The sequence below is a fragment of the Gnatocerus cornutus genome, unplaced genomic scaffold (genome assembly GCF_029298725.1).
Source record: "Gnatocerus cornutus isolate USDA-ARS CGAHR unplaced genomic scaffold, icGnaCorn1.1 ctg00000033.1, whole genome shotgun sequence".
In the NCBI taxonomy this organism is placed as follows: domain Eukaryota; kingdom Metazoa; phylum Arthropoda; class Insecta; order Coleoptera; family Tenebrionidae; genus Gnatocerus; species Gnatocerus cornutus.
The window spans coordinates 339,821-357,937 of NW_028275382.1; the positions used below are offsets into that span (position 1 = coordinate 339,821).

The 18,117-nt window shown below is 35.2% G+C and overlaps 1 protein-coding gene across 1 annotated transcript in view; it reads right to left on the reverse strand.

The window, feature by feature from the left end:
• Positions 1-400: 400 nt before the first annotated feature.
• Positions 401-18,117, reverse strand: part of LOC148166008 (CLIP domain-containing serine protease B4-like) — a 612,376-nt gene continuing 594,659 nt past the window's right edge. Inside the window, exon 11 of the mRNA XM_088049497.1 lies at positions 401-624. Coding sequence (XP_087905623.1) covers positions 401-624 — 224 coding nt within the window. The remainder of the gene's footprint in view (positions 625-18,117) is intronic.

The window sequence follows — 18,117 nt, forward strand, 5'->3', positions numbered from 1 at the left end:
TAAATATACACTTTACAAAAATTATATATAACGTTTAACATAGTCCACGTTGAACAGATTCAAATGCAAAAAAACAGACAGCAATTTGCTTAAATGGTTATCGAGTAATCGTGTTTGGAAAAATACATTGAATTTACTCTATATTGAAATTTGTTCGAGATCCCCTTAATGTCACACGGATATTACTAATTGTTTCATGTTTCCATTGTTGGGGCACAACAAAAAAAAATAGATATAAGTATTAATTAGTAAAACACTTGTGATTTAAAATCTAATGACTTTTTCGCAAATTCAGTTTTAGAACCTAAAATAAAATCTTTATTTTGTAATTATTGGCTATCAGATACATCATTTTATATTGAAATGGTTCATTTATTGTCTTTGATTATTTCTAACAAAATTAAGAATATCTAGAAGCAGAGTTTAAACTTTGTAGAGTATCGCGTATCCATTGAGTATAAATTCCTACTTTTGTGAAAACTGTATAATAATTGGGATCACAGTATGATGTACCAAGACGTCTTGGGCTGACACTTACTATCCCCTGTATAGTAAATTTTGTTGGATTTTGGGCAGATGGAAAAACAAGTCCTCCACCACTATCGCCGTTGCAAACTCCACTACCTTAAAAAATACATAAACAAATACGTTATTCAGAAATATTATTGTTGTTGTGAAACAGCAACAAAATTGATGAGTGTCGACATTCTTTGATTACGTTATACAGAAATATTATTGTTGTGAAACGGCAACAAAATTGATGAGTGTCGACATTCTTCGAAGAATGTTGACACCAAACACTAAACACTTTAGTAAAAAAAAAAAGAAAATGTTTTTGCTATATACATGCTACAGTTAAAGTAAATAATGCGGTTATTATGTACTACCAGGTGGCCCTCGGAATTCCGTGAATCTCGCTTTTTTTGTGGACCTTGATTTTTCGTGGCGTTGGATATTAATTTGGTATCGCTTATTTGTTATTCTAAGAAACAAAGAAGACCCCGGAAAAGCTAAGTTTACGAAAACAGCGAAATCCGTAGAACTCCGGAGACCACCTCGTTAACTGTAGTTTGTCATTTAACATTCAGCAAAGAATGTTTTAACATAACTTCAATTTTTTTTTCTATTTTTAAAACTCTTAGAATTAATTACGCATTACAAAATGTAAAATTTTCTCACAATTTTAGAATAAAAAAAAGAATAAAATGTTTAATAGAAAACAAATTAAATAACCAATCAAAAATTTAACAGTATGCGGAAAATCCATATATCATGGTTTCTTAGCCTATTGCAAATTCTATTGTCAATAAAAAAAATATAAGACACACACGGTGTAGTCTCTCAGTTGGGCTACACGTCATACGAAGGAAAAAAACAGCAGTATCTCGCAAATTTTTATAAACGCGTGGGTTTCTAGGAATAAATTAATTCGCAAATAAACTTTGCATTTCAATATTCTCCCTTATTAGAATTTTTATACATGCAGCAGGGTGTTTGTGATTTTCGCTACCATTTTTATGTACATACAAAAAAATGACCGAGTTAAAAAACTTTATGACATTTTCAGATTTGAGAAATTATAAATAAGCTATAATAATTTTAATTTTTGGGCCCATTATTTAGACAAGACCTGCTTGTTGACGTTTATTTATTCAAATTGGTCTTGCCCAAGGGTTTAATGCTTCTCAAAAATGACATTCAGCTGAGTTCACCTGATTTCCTTGCTGATATTTTTGTGATTTCGTTTAACTTCTCCTGATTTTTTTGCAATTTCGTCTAACTTTCCCTGATTTTTTTGTAGTTTCATTTAAGTTCCCATGATTTTCTTGTGATTTCGTCTGACTTCTCCAGATTGTCTAGTAATTGAGTTCTTTTGGTTAGCCCCTGATGTCCTAATGATTTCCCTTGATATTCTAGTGATTTCAATTGATGACATGGTGACTTGTCAAAGGTTAATACTACATAAAAATGGCATACACCCAACTTTTCCTGGTGTCTACGCTAATTTCCTTGTAAGTTCGTCTAACTTCCCTTGACTTTATTGTAATCAATACATCCTGCAGTGTTTAAAGCCGACATAGAGAAAATGTACTAGCAGATACAGATAGCTGACACAGATCAAGATTATCAGTGAATTGTATGGACATTTTTACAATCTGAACCAATCAGCGAATTCAAACTGAAAACTGTAACATATGGAATTAACGTCTGCTCTGCGTCCATATTTATCATACAAAACAATACAGCAATTAGCCGAAGACGAGAAACACAACTATCCATTAGCATCTATCATAGCCAAGAGAGATTTTTATGGGGATGATCTGCTTTCTGGAGCCATTCTGGTCGTGTGTATGTGTCTGATAATGAGTTGTTATCGTGTCTGTCTCCAGAGGAGCGACGTTAATAGTGTCATCGTTCGTGTATTTTTGTATCTTTGTATCTGCGTTTTTTCTTATTGTTTTGGTTTTGATATTTGTAAATGGTAAAATTATCGTCAAGTCGAAGTAGTTCACAACGCCTACAAACCTCTTTTGTTCAAGGCTAGGTTGACACCGAATGTTCCTGTGTGGAGTGGAGATTCGTTTTGCTGTGTGCTACGTTGATTAGTTCTTGTATGAGGTGTAGTTTTGATTCCATCGGCTGTGTTACTGTATTGGGGATCATTCGCAATTTGGTTTGGTTGTTCTTTAGTATATTGTGATTGATTCCGATTTGGTTTAGGAATTGACAGGCCCGAGCAGTCTATATGTGCAACGCATGCAAGGCACGCGGGCGGCCACTCATTAGGGGCGGCCACATAACCGGTTTATTACAAAAATATTCAAAACAAAAAAATTAAAAAGCCCAAACAAAATAACCGTTTAAATTAAAGATATATTTCCGACTGTTTTTATTCATAGCTTTAATATGTAGTATATCTAGAACTACCCTTCGATCAATTTCGTTGCAAACTGCCATAAAAGACATTCCTTCCTATTATATTTCGTTTCTCTTATTCATTTTGAGAGCATTTAAAAACAAACGTACCTACGTGCAAATCAGTTCTGAAATTCAGCAAATTTTTCTGTGGGATTTTCAGTAGGATCAAAATAAAATTAGACAAATGACAACATTGCTGGACTGTTATAGTAGTGTTTATACCATGGCGTACCTGACTTTTAGAGTCGAATATTATCTTATTGCACTCATAATGTGGAGGATGTAAACAGGCTATTCTGTCCGAAAATTAAAATTTACAACATCTTCAAGTAGGTAGAAAAAGGTGAACCCGTGCCTCTTCCAGGTATTAGCTCGAGATGATTATTATTGATCCCTTCAATGTTTTCTTTTAAAAACGTTATTAAATTTTTAATTTTTGTTTAATAATTTGAAAAAACCGAGAGACATCAATTTTTCAAACTTCTTCATTAGATTGATCTAACCAAGGTTGCCACATCATGAAATAGGTTGTAAAGAAAACAAAGTGAACAAAATTCATCAAACAGTTCACATCAAAATGATTTTTCATGCTTACCGGTCGTCTTTATACATATTACCACTCCAAATAGATTGTTTAAAAAAACCTTTTAGTTTAACGACATTTCAATGTTTGACTTAAAGTCCCCAGTTTTTCTAAACATTAAAGAATTAAGAACAAATAGTTAAACAGACTTCTTACAAAAGATTCTGGAAAGTACCTAATTGTGGATTAATTAAACAGCAAAATTGGATTGCGATAGAAATTTAATTTTGCGTATGTCAAATACGGGTGCAAATGGTACCGTTCTGGGAAAAAACAATGAGAAGGAAACGAATGTTTATAATTTATTTCGCAAATTCAGAAACATATTGTTGATATTAAATTTCGCACATCAAATTGATTGATGTTTAAAAATTGTACACTATCCTTTGTCTTTATAACCTAAAAATTTATAAACGGCACAGCAAGTGTCAGAAATTACCTTTGTATGTCAGTCACAATGACAATAAAGGTTGCTTTACATTGCCATGTCAAAAAGTGATTCGAAAATTCTTTATAATTATGTAAAATACACGTTCCAACATTAAAATGATGCTAATTTTTTCGTTCTCATTGTAAAAGTTTGAAAACTTGATAGCCCTCGATTTTTTTAACTTATTTAAAATTTAAATTAATAAACAAAAATTAAAAGCTTATCAACGTAATTAAAAAAAAAACACGGTGAAGGGATCAACAATCATCTTGAGCCCCCGCGCTAATACCTAGAAGAGGTACGGATCCACATTTTTCTACCTACTTGAAGATGTCGTAAATTTTAATTTTCGGACACAATAGCCTGTTTACACCCTCCACATTATGAGTGCAATAAGATAATATTCGACTCTAAAAGTCAGGTACGCCATGGTAAATGCTGCCTACTATAAAATATCAAAGTTTTCCAGAAATCTTCATAATGATGACAATGATGACAAAGAAACTGAAGAGAAAGGAGAAGAAAATTTACCTTCAAATAAACCATGATTTAAAATGTCTACGTGTTTTCTTAACATTGTCCCTTCTCACTACCACCTTCAAATAGTGACGACCCGGTGGTCAATTTTGCCGAGGCCGGTCATAAATAACAAGATTTAAGAATAAGCTAATGCGGTGGTTTAGACCTTTTGTGTAGTGAGTACCCCAATTAACTCTATACTAAAACGCGCTGGGTGAGCCTCTCTCTGAAGTTGAGATGTTCGATTTCGACAAGATGCCAATTTAAAGAAATTCTCACGTCCGAACCGTACCTTTTTCGCTCCTTTTGCCGCGCTATAAAAATCGACAAGTTTCCAAACTAACAAACTGGCCGGTTTTCGTCCTCTTTGGCCGTTTGGTTTTCTCAAAATAAATTTTTAAAACTCTGGGTACGAGTCCTGTGTTTTCTGGAACCTCGCCGTACGTCGGTTTCGTGGGGACAAAACCATAACCATTAAGTCGAGAGACACAGTCATAAACATCTCAAAAGGGTCTGATTTTTTGTACACACAACATGTACGGTAGCGGTTTTTTTTGTCTCGGCACTTATTTAAGGGTCTACGAGCCTGTCCGAAAATTTCGTGTTTGAAAAGTATGCAACTTTAACAACACCTTTGATTGACAGCTGCCAAAAGGGATTACCGAGGATTTGGTAATGAGCGGATCATAAACTTTATGGAAACGGGCGCTTGACCTGCACATTTCCTAAGAAACTCAGCGGTTGGAACAATAAATTCTTGTTGGACGAAAGATGAGTTAAAAATATTAGGATTTGAGTTTCTCTGCGTTTTGAGTCCGTCAAATTTCTGGTTCTAGTAGGCCAAAATTTTATGGGAGTAATTTTTTTTTTAATTAATGAAAAATGTATGTATAAAATCCGCCAAATTGCAGTTCCCATAGTACGTAATGGAAGAAAGTTTTTTTAATTGAAAATGTAATTTTCGTAAATGTGTTCCAAAATTTTTCCTCACTGGTCGCCGGGGAAATTTTAAAATTACTTATTATTTTATTATTTTTATTTGAGAAAAACGCATTTTTTTTTGTAACCAAACCTTTTACCTGACACATGAGGGCCTTTTTTACTCTGTTGTTTTCTGTGATTTAAAAATTAATTCTTCATAATAATACATCCCGCTACTCAATAGAAATACTTCCCCAATTGATTTTTAACAATTTTAACATTTTAAATTATCATTTCTATGTTTCTATATTGGTTAATATTTGGTTAATATTTTTTAAGCCAGAACCACTCAGAAAAAGCAAAATTGGCGTTTAATGTTATTATGCAGAAAACTATTTTTTTAAAAACCTGTATCCACTTGTGTCTTTACTTGCACGAATTTTACATAAAAATCCTCGTCTCTAATAAGCTAATCATTACTTGCTACCGGTGGATTTTATACGTTACCAATAAGACGTTTTGTTTTGAAAAATGTCGAAGGTAACACCATAATTTTCATTTCAAGAAAAGATTGTAAAACCCAAAACTTCAAATCATCCAAAAGCAACTAAAAATGTGTTTCGGAAAACATAAATAAAAATCTTGAAAAAAATATTTAAATTCTTGCAATCTTTGTATACTTGTTTTTGACTGTCCTCGACTTGTAAATTCCTCGACTTGTAAATCAATGTACTTTTTTAAATTTCTAGAGTTTTTTATCAAACTTGCTGTTTATTACAGAGAGAGAGAGAGAGAGTGTTTATCGTTGATGGCCAATTTTTGTTCTTTAGATTAGATTATTATTTGTTTTTAATTATTTTAATTTACAATGGCAAACGGTTCAAAAAATCATGTAAGTACATCAGTTAACCAAAAAAGTAGGAAGCAAATTGCAAAGCGGTTCTTGATAAAATACAATGTATTCTCAAACAACAAATTTCGTCAAAAAATGCAGTTTAATCATCGTTCTGATGATGGTAAGCATTACTATCCAAATGCGCGTCAGCAGTTTTTGATCATTTTTGTCAACATCAAGATTTGGTTATGAAAAATATTAGGAATAGTCGCGACGCCAAAACTATCGGTAATAAAGAACAAGTTTTTGCGTCATCTCCTAGAGCTTCTTCGACTATCTATTAGCGTATGTAAATTATTAAAATTTTACCTCTAAAACAATTTTGATGGTGACCACAAATATTGCCGGACCCTGTATCAAAGATACAAAAATATTAATTCTCAATACACTTGCTACAAGTGTCTTCGATGTTTGTTGCCGCGAGCGGCCAGTTGGGTCTTTACCTGTTTTTACCCGATAGCAGTTTATTACAATTGGGCGTAACGTCAGTGACCCCCTAGTGAGCGGTCGTAAATTATGAGATTTGAAGAAGATGATTTGAGTTAGTTGTACTGTTGGTTGCCTATTTTTGATTTGTTTTTTTATTAATAACTTCAAAATTGTAGCATAATGACAAAAACAAAAATGTCACCTCCATAGAGGTTTTAATTCTCCACATGTTGGTATTTTTTTAAACTTCGTATGTTGCTTCATATTCCTTAAAAACGAAAAATGGGAATTTCAGTTTTTAAATAATTAAAGTCAAATTTTTCACTTTTTCAAAATTCGAAGATGTCACCTCCATAGCTCTACCTGAGACGCATACATACAGAGGTCGAGCGATTTTTTAAAGTCCAAAATGCGCTTCAAAAACGAAAAATCGTAAGCCATATACCGGGTATATGCGTAGCCTAGAGCCTTAAGGCGAGTGCCAAGACTCGTCGCTGGTCAGAATTCGAGCTGAGCTGTCACATCGGGAAGGTTGTCAAGCGGTACCTCTGTTTACAACACCCCTTACTGTGCTATCGTAAAGTGATTGTAAAATGATAAATGCTTATTTTGCCTCTGTCTGGTAGAAATACTTTTTCATGGGTAAAATAATATGAATCAAAAAATTTTATTTTAAAATTGTAAGTACATTAGTACGTTGTTCAAAAAATAATTTAACTAGTCAAATAATAAATAGATTAAAGTATTATTTAATATTAGAATGCCAAACAGAAATTTTCTAAAAAAACTAAACTTACCTGTTTTATGTTTAATTTTATTTATTTTCAAATAGATACGTATTTGGTATGAAGATACAAAATACATAGCATAATAATGTGTATATGTACATGTTAGTAAGTATTTATAAGAAAAGTGGTATTTACATAATAGGTACTTATTTACAATATTGACAATTAACTAACACATAGGTAATACAAACTCAATGAAGGCGGATCGGAATAGACAATATTTGTTTCCTAGAGTCAATTAATTCCAGCAATATGTGATCAAAATAAAACTTAATCAATTTTGGTTCCATTTTTTTTTCCAAAAAGTTGTGTCTTCATAAATATATTCATATTTCATATCACTTTCTTGTCCAAACCAAACACCCAGAATACACATTTTTTTTCGTGTTATTCTTAACTGCCCTTGGATTTGGTAATACCAATTATGATTTGAATTTACAATGTATGTTCCATTTTTTTCTAGTTACCAGAAATCAACCTTTTTATTCTCTCAAAAAAAATTTATATTGTTCTCAAAGGAACAAGATTTAGTGGGTTTTTCAGTAAAAGTTGAACCGGCCGGCGGCAAAATGAAAGAAATTGTCATCACCTAGTAAAACTCCGGTCAGTTTCTTAGATAAACTCTAATCCAATATTGCAAACATCAGGTAAATTGCATCCGGTCAGGTCGCTCCATAGAGTCATACCATTCAAAACAATTTTGTTTCATTCAACATTTTTTATTCATTGATGAACTTTTAAATTCTAGTGAAATAAGAAAAAAATAAACATAAATAATAAAATATGTAATAAGAAAAATAATAATAAATTACTATTTTATTAAATTTAATTTTCTAAATTTTACGTCCAACACCGTGAAGTAGTCGAGAAATTAATTCGTGTGTCATTGAAAGACTTTAGTTGAAAACATGACTATAAATTAAATGAATTTTCATACTACATAGTTGTTTCTATAATTTCATACATCAAGCATTATGAAACTTCGATGTGCTTGTACTTATTAGCACTTTTAATAACGCTCTTCTAATTGTAACCATTTTATTATCCTCTGTGCGAAACAAGCAGGTAAAAATTTTAGAAGAAATCCCTTGATTTACAACTTCCAAAGCTGGTCAAGAAACCGCAAATGAGGGTTCGGTTATAAATCACCATAGTCGTAAATTATCTGCAAAGCTCAGAGCTTCGATTGAAAAATTTTTAGTTTATCTCACTCATAACTAGACCAATTTTAATGATATCGATTTAAATTTAGCGGGAAAGTGATTTTGAAAGTATTCTTTACTAATTCTAAGTTTAAAAATTCACAAAAATCGGACATAAACTTCTATTCGTAAAACTACCCCTAAATTATCGAATTTTCAAGTCCTTTAACTTTTAAATTAAATGTTTTTTCCAATGTTTGATTCTTAGTTTTAGAAGAAAATATGAATACAAGCAGTTGAGAATAAGAACGAAACTGATACATGAAAAAATAAGCGAAATATTTAGACGATACTTTACATGGGATTCTCCATAAGAAAAATGTCTTGGCACTCGCCTTAATACGAAAACCAAACAAATTTTGTAAACGTTTTTCTGCGATATACCACCAATAACCAATAACGAGAATTGGTTTTGCGCTACACTTGGTCATGGGCGAAGAGTTTTTGAGCTGAGTCGTTTTATTATTGCTAAAATGTCAAAATGACAATTGAGTCAAAAATTAAAAGTTTGGTTATGAACGAACGTCCTCCGTAAAACCCGGTTTAGAAATTATGACAATTAAATGATAATTCTGTCCAAGATTCAGTGTCCACCAGAGTATGAAGTTATTTTAAAACTTTCTTTGCTAAATGTTAAATGACAAAATACAATTAACTAGATGGCGCGCAAAATTTTGTAAAACTTGCCTTCTTTGTTTCATAATCTAATGTTGCGGGAACGTGGAATCGGTAATCAAACGATAAGATTAAGAAACAGTTTATTATTAAGTAATAATGTGAATAAAAAGGGATTTGAGAGTTGAAAGCTCGCGACAGACTATTCCAGACTAATTGGATGTTTATTCTTCTGGACACTGAGAAGTGTCGCTCCAGTCGCCAAATTTGGTGGCGCCAATTTTAACACTCCCCCTCGAATGGAGCGTCACGCAAGGAAGAAAAACGACTTGAGACATCTTTGGTGTTTTTCCTTTGGCAAACCCTTAGTAAAAATGTCAGCTGGCATCTTCTCGGATTGAAGTGATGTTCTAGTTTCACGATCTCTTCCTTCAGAACATCTCGGATAAAGTGATGTTTGATATCTATGTGCTTGGACCAAGCGTAATGAACCGAATTTTTAGACAAAAGTAGGGCCCCTCTATTGTCGCAGTTCAGCAATGTTGTTATTTTTCTAATTTTATTTTGATCATATTGCGAAAACAGAGTGTAATTTTTTTTAACTCTTTTTGGTACTCTAGGGAACCACCCAATTACCCCCTTTCAAAGCGGTGCGCCACTTTCCGTAAATAAGAGTAACGAAATATAATAGGAAGGAATGTCTTTTATGGCAGTTTGCAACGAAATTGATCGTAGGGTAGTTCTAGATATACTCCAAATTAAGGCCATGAATAAAAACAATCAGAAATATATCTTTAATTTGAACGGTTATTTTGTTTGGGCATTTTAATTCTTTTGTTTTGAATATTTTTGTAATAAACCGGTTATGTGGCCGTCCTGCCGCCTTTCACGCATTGCACATATAGACGGCTCGGGTCTGACGACGAACGCAGCGAGGAGTGTCCTAAAGTAGTAAGTGCAACAAAATACAGTGTAAACGAGCTATCATACGCTATTTTTTTTTATTTTGCGCATGTTTAAACAAAACAAACACATTTCAAAATTTAGGGAATTTCGCAACAGTTGTCAAATTCGGGCTTTGGCTGCAAACATCGTTAATTTTGGCATTAAACTTTTTTCTTTAATCCATCAAAACTCGAAAAATTGAAGACATGATTTTTTTAACATTTTTCCGGTGATCTATGGCATTATGATACAGTATCACAGTGGTGCGCGACTTTCCGGACACCTGTATGTATCGAGAGATCAAATAAAAACTCACCCTCCGTTGGGTTTGTTCCTTTTGATTCTGTTATGTGAAGTGTCGGTTAATCACATTTTAAAGACAATCATTAATTAACACTTACTAAATCTTGAGCAGGCTCTCTCGCTTCGATAGTTGAGAGGTCCGAGTTTTTCGCTTTGGGCGCTCCTCCTTCGAACCGAAAAGATCGAGGCGTTTTTTTTCTCGATTTTCGGATAGAGGACCCTTTCCCCTAACTAATGCGCGAGGTTTCGAGTCTTTGGGCGCTTCAGGGGCCGTTTTCTCGATTTTTAAAAAACCTTTGGTCTTTCGACAATTGACATTTCTACTTCATGTTGGTGGCGCTGCTGTCATATGTTTACGTTTTCCACCGGTTTTCTGCTTGAAGATATTGTTATGTCATGTGCAACTGTTTTTGGGGATTTTCGACACTTTTCACGATCCGCCGCGCCCCTGGACACTTTACTCGCGCACATTTTCGCTCTCCAAAAGGCACGATTTTCAAAATCAAAAAAACGTTTTTCGTCCGACGATTGACATTGATATTTCGACGTTGGTGGCGCTGGTGTCGTGATTCGACCAATGAGCTTCCGCCACGTTCAGTGGATCAAAAACCCATCGCATTAAAAAAAAAAATCGATCCAGTGACAGTTGGCATTGCTCAAATTTTGTGTTTTACGTGCTGCCTATGTAATCTAAACTCGAAACGTTTTTGTGAGGTTAAAACACCAAACTGTGTAGTTTCAAATAGTAGAAAAACTTGAAGATCTTTAAATATCACAACAAAATGAGAATTTGAACAACCTTCATTGAAGTGAAGCAGACACGTGTTGAGAACAGAAGGACAAATGGAAATGAACGAATGAAACGAAAGAAGACAAACATGAAAATCCACGTTTTTGAGGTTAAGAGCCCCCTTTTCAGCAGAACAGACAGATGCGATTCCCACATTAAAATCCTTTATTCATCGACAGTCAAGATGTGAGGTTATGTTAATTGCCGATGTTTCAGTTGACACCGATGAAACGACCAACTCACGCTCTAAGGTTGGCAACACTGAGTGTGTTTCACGTGCTGCCTAAGCAAATCGAACTTGAAATGTCATTTTTTGTGAGGTTATGAGGTTGTGTTTTTTCTTTGCCATTAATTAGGCCATTATCTAATCCTTAACGATCTTTTCGCATCAAAATTTCCTTCCATTGTTTGCAATTCTGGGATTGATGGAGGTCCGCAGATTGTGACGACCAAACGAAAAAGATCATCAGGTGGTTGATAAAAGAGCCTTGAAAGACAACGGAACAGTCGTTGTAACAATCTGTTCTGAGTGACGTATTTTCTTTCACATTATTAATGCTGTCATTCTGAAGTCAAACTTTTTTTCCCATCAGAAACACCGCACTGCGTGGTTTCAATGACGAACAACATTTTTGAAGATGTTTTATGCGTCACAAACTCTTATGGAAGGTAACAGAAAAACATGGAGATCTTTAGACATCAGCAACATAATGGGAGTTTGAACAACTTTAGGAATTACAACCTCTTTTGGAATGTTGCAGAGAAACGTAGAGATCGTTTGTGTTGTAATGATCTGTTTTGAGGTATTTTCGTTTGCATTGTCAAGGCTGTCATTGTGAAGTCAACCTTTCGGAAACTCCTCGCTTGCGGTTTGATTGGAGAACTTTTGGATTATATTTATGATTCACAATCCTCTTTGGAAAGCAGAGAAACATGGAGATCTTTAGATATCAGCAACATAATGGGAGTTTGAACAACTTTTTGGAATAAGACTTAAACTTTACCACCCCTTTTGGAAAGTTGCAGAGAAGCACAGAGATCTCCTGTGTTGTGGTGCCCTTTTTAAAGTATTTTCTTTTGTGTTGTCAATCTGAAGTAAAACCTTCTTCTCTTCAGCAACACTTCGCTGTGGGGTTTTTTATTCAAGATTACGGAAGATTTTTGTGGAAAGCATCGATAGAGGTTCAATTGCGAATAACAAAACTTTCTACCGATTTTTGCTCTCGCTTTTGTTGCAATACTTTGAAGAACAGCACGATGGGACCCTTCCGGTCATTGCAATTCTGGGACTGGTGGAGGCTTCGCAAATTGTGACGAACAAACGAAGATGATTGGGCGGACTATGAAAGGACCTTAAAAAAGACAATGGAACAACACTTGCAATTGCAAGTGAACGATTTGTTTCAGAAGTGGGACAATTTACTTCAGTTTTTGTGGAAACCATCATCAATCACGTGAAGTTGTGTCTTCTGTGTTGTAATATTCTGTTCTGAGGTATTTTCTTTTACAATATCGATTCTGAAGTCAAACTTTTTTTTCATCAGGAACATAATTATTTTTATCAGTTTCAAATATCGAAGAACACAAAAAAATAAGTTATCCTACAACTTTCTTTGCTAAATGTTAAATGGCCAAATACAATTAACTAGGTGGACCTCGGAAATTTGTGGATCTCGCTTTTTTCGTAGACCTAACTTTTCCGTGGCCTTCTTTGTTTTATAGTATAACAAATAACCAATCACAAGTTAATATCCAACGCCACGGAAAAGCGAGGTCTACGAAAAAAGGGAGATCCACAGATTTCCGAGGTCCACCAAGTTAATACTTACTAAAACGTGAGCAGGCTCTCTCGCTTAGATAGTTGAGAGTTCCGAGTTTTGCATGGGGGACAGCCTTTCTTTTGGATAGCGCGTGGATGATGATTGAGGGGTGGTTTTATCGATAGAGGAAATCGTTTTCCGGTGCCAGTTGACTTTTTTTATTTCTTAAATTGTCTTTGGGGCTACGTTATCAATTTTTTTCCGTTCCAACTTTACGTCGACCCCGTCGATTTTAACGTGAAGCAAAATCATGAAATGTCACAACGGATGGACGTTGGTGGCGCCGGTGTCGTGCTTCGGCCAATGAGCTCCCGCCACGTTCAGTGGATCGAAAACCCATCGCATAAAAAAAAATTCGAACCAGTGACAGTTGGCATTGCTCAAATTTTGTGTTTTATGTGCTGCCTATGCAATTCAAACTCGAAACGACGTTTTTTTTGTGAGGTTAAAACACCTAACTGTGTAGTTTCAAATAGTAGAAAAACTTGATGAAGATCTTTAACCACACAACAAAATGAGAATTTGAACAGCCTTCATTGAAGTGAAGCAGACACGTGTTGAGAAGAGAAGGGCAAATGGAAATGGACGAATGAAACGAAAGGCATTTGAGGTTAACAGCCCCCTTACCAGCAGAACAGACAGATGCGATTCCCCCATTAAAATTTTTTATTCATCGACAGTCAAGATATGAGGTTATCTTAATTGCCGACGTTTCATTTGGCACCGATGAAACGACCAACTCACTCTCTAAGATTGGCAACACTGAGTGTGTTTCACGTGTTGCCTAAGCAAATCGAACTTGAAATGTCATTTTTTGTGAGGTTATGAGGTTGCGTTTTTTCTCTTTGCCATTAATTAGGCCATTATCTAATCCTTAACGATCTTTTCGCATCAAAATTTCCTTCCATTGTTTGCAATTCTGGGATTGGTGGAGGTACCGCAGATTGTGACGACCAAACGAAAAAGATCATCGGGTGGTTGCTGAAAGAGCCTTGAAAGACAACGGAACAATCGTTGTAACAATCTGTTCTGAGAGAGGTATTTTATTTCACTTTATTAATGCTCTCATTCTGAAGTCAAACTTTTTTCCCATCAGAAACACCGCACTGCGTGGTTTCAATGACGAACAACATTTTTGAAGATGTTTTATGCGTCACAAACTCTTATGGAAGGTAACAGAAAAACATGGAGATCTTTAGACATCAGCAACATAATGGAAGTTTGAACAACTTTAGGAATCACAATTATACTTGACAACTTCTTTTGAAAAGTTGCAGAGAAACGTAGCGATCGTTGTAATGATCTGTTTTGAGGTATTTTCGTTTGCATTGTCAAGGCTGTCATTGTGAAGTCAACCTTTCGGAAACTCCTCGCTTGCGGTTTGATTGGAGAACTTTTGGATTATATTTATGATTCACAATCCTCTTTGGAAAGCAGAGAAACATGGAGATCTTTAGATATCAGCAACATAATGGGAGTTTGAACAACTTTTTGGAATAAGACTTAAACTTCACCACCCCTTTTGGAAAGTTGCAGAGAAGCACAGAGATCTCCTGTGTTGTGGTGCCCTTTTTAAAGTATTTTCTTTTGTGTTGTCAATCTGAAGTAAAACCTTCTTCTCTTCAGCAACACTTCGCTGTGGGGTTTTTTATTCAAGATTACGGAAGATTTTTGTGGAAAGCATCGATAGAGGTTCAATTGCGAATAACAAAACTTTCTACCGATTTTTGCTCTCGCTTTTGTTGCAATACTTTGAAGAACAGCACGATGGGACCCTTCCGGTCATTGCAATTCTGGGACTGGTGGAGGCTTCGCAAATTGAGACGAACAAATGAAGATGATTGGGCGGGCTATGAAAGGACCTTAAAAAAGACAATGGAAAAACACTTGCAATTGCAAGTGAACGATTGGTTTCAGAAGTGGTACAATTTACTTCAGTTTTTGTGGAAAACATCATCAATGACGTGAAGATGTGTCTTCTGTGTTGTAATATTCTGTTCTGAGGTATTTTCTTTTACAATATCGATGCTATCATTCTGAAGTCAAACTTTTTTTTCATCAGGAACACCTCACTGTGGTTTAATTGACGCACAACATTTTGGAAGATGTTTGGTGTGCCACAATCTCTTATGGAAGGTAACAGAGAAAGATGGAGATCATTAGACATCAGCAACATAATGAGAGTTTGAACAACTTTTTGGAATACGATTTTTGGTGTTCAACTTCGATGATATTATGGAATGAAGAAGAAAACAATTTGTGCAAACATCGCAGATTCTGACCAAACAAAGGTTGTTAAACATTTTCTTTTAGAGGTTGGCCAATTCTTTTCAATTTGTGTGGAAAGCATGTTTTTACTCATCATATTATTTTTTTGGATGATACATTATCCTTTCAATCTATTTTGGGAACTAACAGAAGCTAGGAGATTTTTGACTAAAATCAGCAATGTAATGGGCGGTAATTGTGGCTAAAAAAAATCGAAAAATAGGAACAATGCTGTCGATCTAAAGTCAAAAAACCTACTAGATAGACCGCGATGCGTGGTTTCATTGAAGAACCGCCTTTTTAAACATGCTTTATCCTTCACAGTATTTATTGGAAAATGAACTGTCAACAAGTACTGTGGTGAGCGCCCCAAATAAATAGACGATTACAGGTACGACGTAGGAAAAAGAAGAAATTACCGCACTCGCGTTCAAATAAAAAAATTGTACGAAACGAATTAAAATCTATGTACCCGGTATCGGAATGTAGGGTGAACACGGTTCCCACCGCCGACGCCACACGTGTTGGGGGAGGTGCGGGTCGAGCACCATAAATTTGCCATCCACTTATTAACCGTGTTAAAGATTCCCGAGAACTGAGTCCTTGAAAACGTTTGCTACAGTGGCCCTTTTTAGTTGTGATAAATCGACAAACAGCCCGCTTCTATTCAAACAAAGAAATTTAAATCGTTTTGCCTGCTTCCCTGGAAATAAAGACAATCCGAGTAAAATTTGGTTACAGGAACGTTAGATGACGTAACCACGATTAACTGACATCGAAATTAGGATTATTTAAAAAGGAAATTAAATTAATAAAACTAAATGTTTGGAACATGTAGTACTGACAGCGCCGGGGGCCGCCCAATCAAAATTAACCCGTGAAAATTCGTCCGGTACCATTGGAAAAGTAACGTGATCAAAGTGCACCAATTAATTGGCCAACTTTAAAGGAGAAAAAGTCCCACGCTTTGGCAAGCATAATCTAGGGGATAATGAGATAACCAGATAAGTGGTTAAAAGACCGCGCGGACAGAGCGAAACCACATGTGTTCGGGAGGTATCTGATTTCGGGGGCTACGTGACCAAAACCGTAATTTGTAAAATTCGCGAATTAAGATCATAGTAGTGTAACAAAGCCGGTTCTAGACCGGAAGTCGTAATCTCGAGCGCCCGTCCGGTGATGTATTGCTGGTCATCTACCAATCAGGCGCACAGATGGTGTCGGCGGCTCTTCCGGCGTATTGCTGGTCATCTGCCAATCAGGTGGCGGGTGATTTAAAAATTTGACACATGGCGGTGCGAATTTGACAGCTGGTGGCGGGAAATTGAAATGTGTAGCCGGTTGGAGGCGCCGCGAGCCGATAAACAGTTCAATTTGCGCGTGCGCGGCTAAACGGCGGGAAATTTAAAAATTTGACAGATGGCGGTGGAAATTTGACAGCTGGCGGCGGGAAATTTGAATTGACAGATGGCTGTAAATTTGACATTTGATCGTTCAAGATGGCGTCTTTAATTGTGACAGCTGGTAGAGGATCAAGATGGCGGTGACGGTTTGGGTGACAATCATAGAGGGCGCTAGAGAGAGAGCAAAAAATTCAAAAAAATTTGAGTGCGGTTCTCGGAAAAAATTGCAATTTCTCGGAAAAAAATATTATAATTTCTCGGAAAAAACATGTAAAATAGTTCGTTATTTGGGTGTGGTCATTTGGTCTGATTTCCGCGTTTCTCGGAATAACCGCAAACATTGATAACAGACCAAACTAGATGTTTTCAAACAAGACAAAAATTTAAAATAGTTCGCAGGGTATAAACAAGGTGTTTGAGATTTTCAGTCGCTGCTTGTATTTTTTATGAGACTTTTGGTGGGTCGTATGTACGATTTTCTGTAGCGGGATATTTAAAAATGGTGGAGTGCACGCCATCTATCCATCGTGGTGTGGTAGAAATCTGTATTATCGATTAAAAAATTTTCTGGAAATATGTAAAAAGTGTATGGGGCAATGACACTATTATAGCGATCGAGTACCTATATAATAATAAATTAATGAAAAAAAAAAATTCTGCAGATCGTCTAATGTATGCAGGAATCTGCAAATCGATCAACATTAGTAGATGTCATATTTTTAGCGCAAATTTTGAATTCGATAAGAGGTGTGTGAGTGGGTGGTGCGTGCAAATATAAATCCAATTGAACTTCCGTAATTTACAAGTATTCAAAATGAATACGCAAACAAGAGAAGAAGTCAAATCAATTATTAGAAACCGATGGCCTAATCTTAAATTTGTAAGTTTATGATCTTTATATAATATATTTATGTTTTATTTTAACCTATCTTTATCAGTTTGTCTTGGTGTCTCTTGAAAAACTCCCTGAAGATGCTGAAATTCTCAATATATCAGGGTGTGAACTAGGCAGTGTAGGTTGTATAAACAATACATGGGGCCTACATATTTACCATAAGGTGAGTTCCTTTTTTCATATATTTTCAATTCAAGGAATTTATTTTTGAATATCTTCACAGTATCCTGAGACAATTCGAAGGCGTGGAAGACCACGGAAAAGGAAGCCTTCTTTTCAATTTATTGCTTTGTAAATATATTATATACAAATAAAATTAAATAAAAGTATAAAGTTTTATTTATTATTCAAAATAAAGGGCGTGCAATATAAGCAATAAAGAATTACTTAAC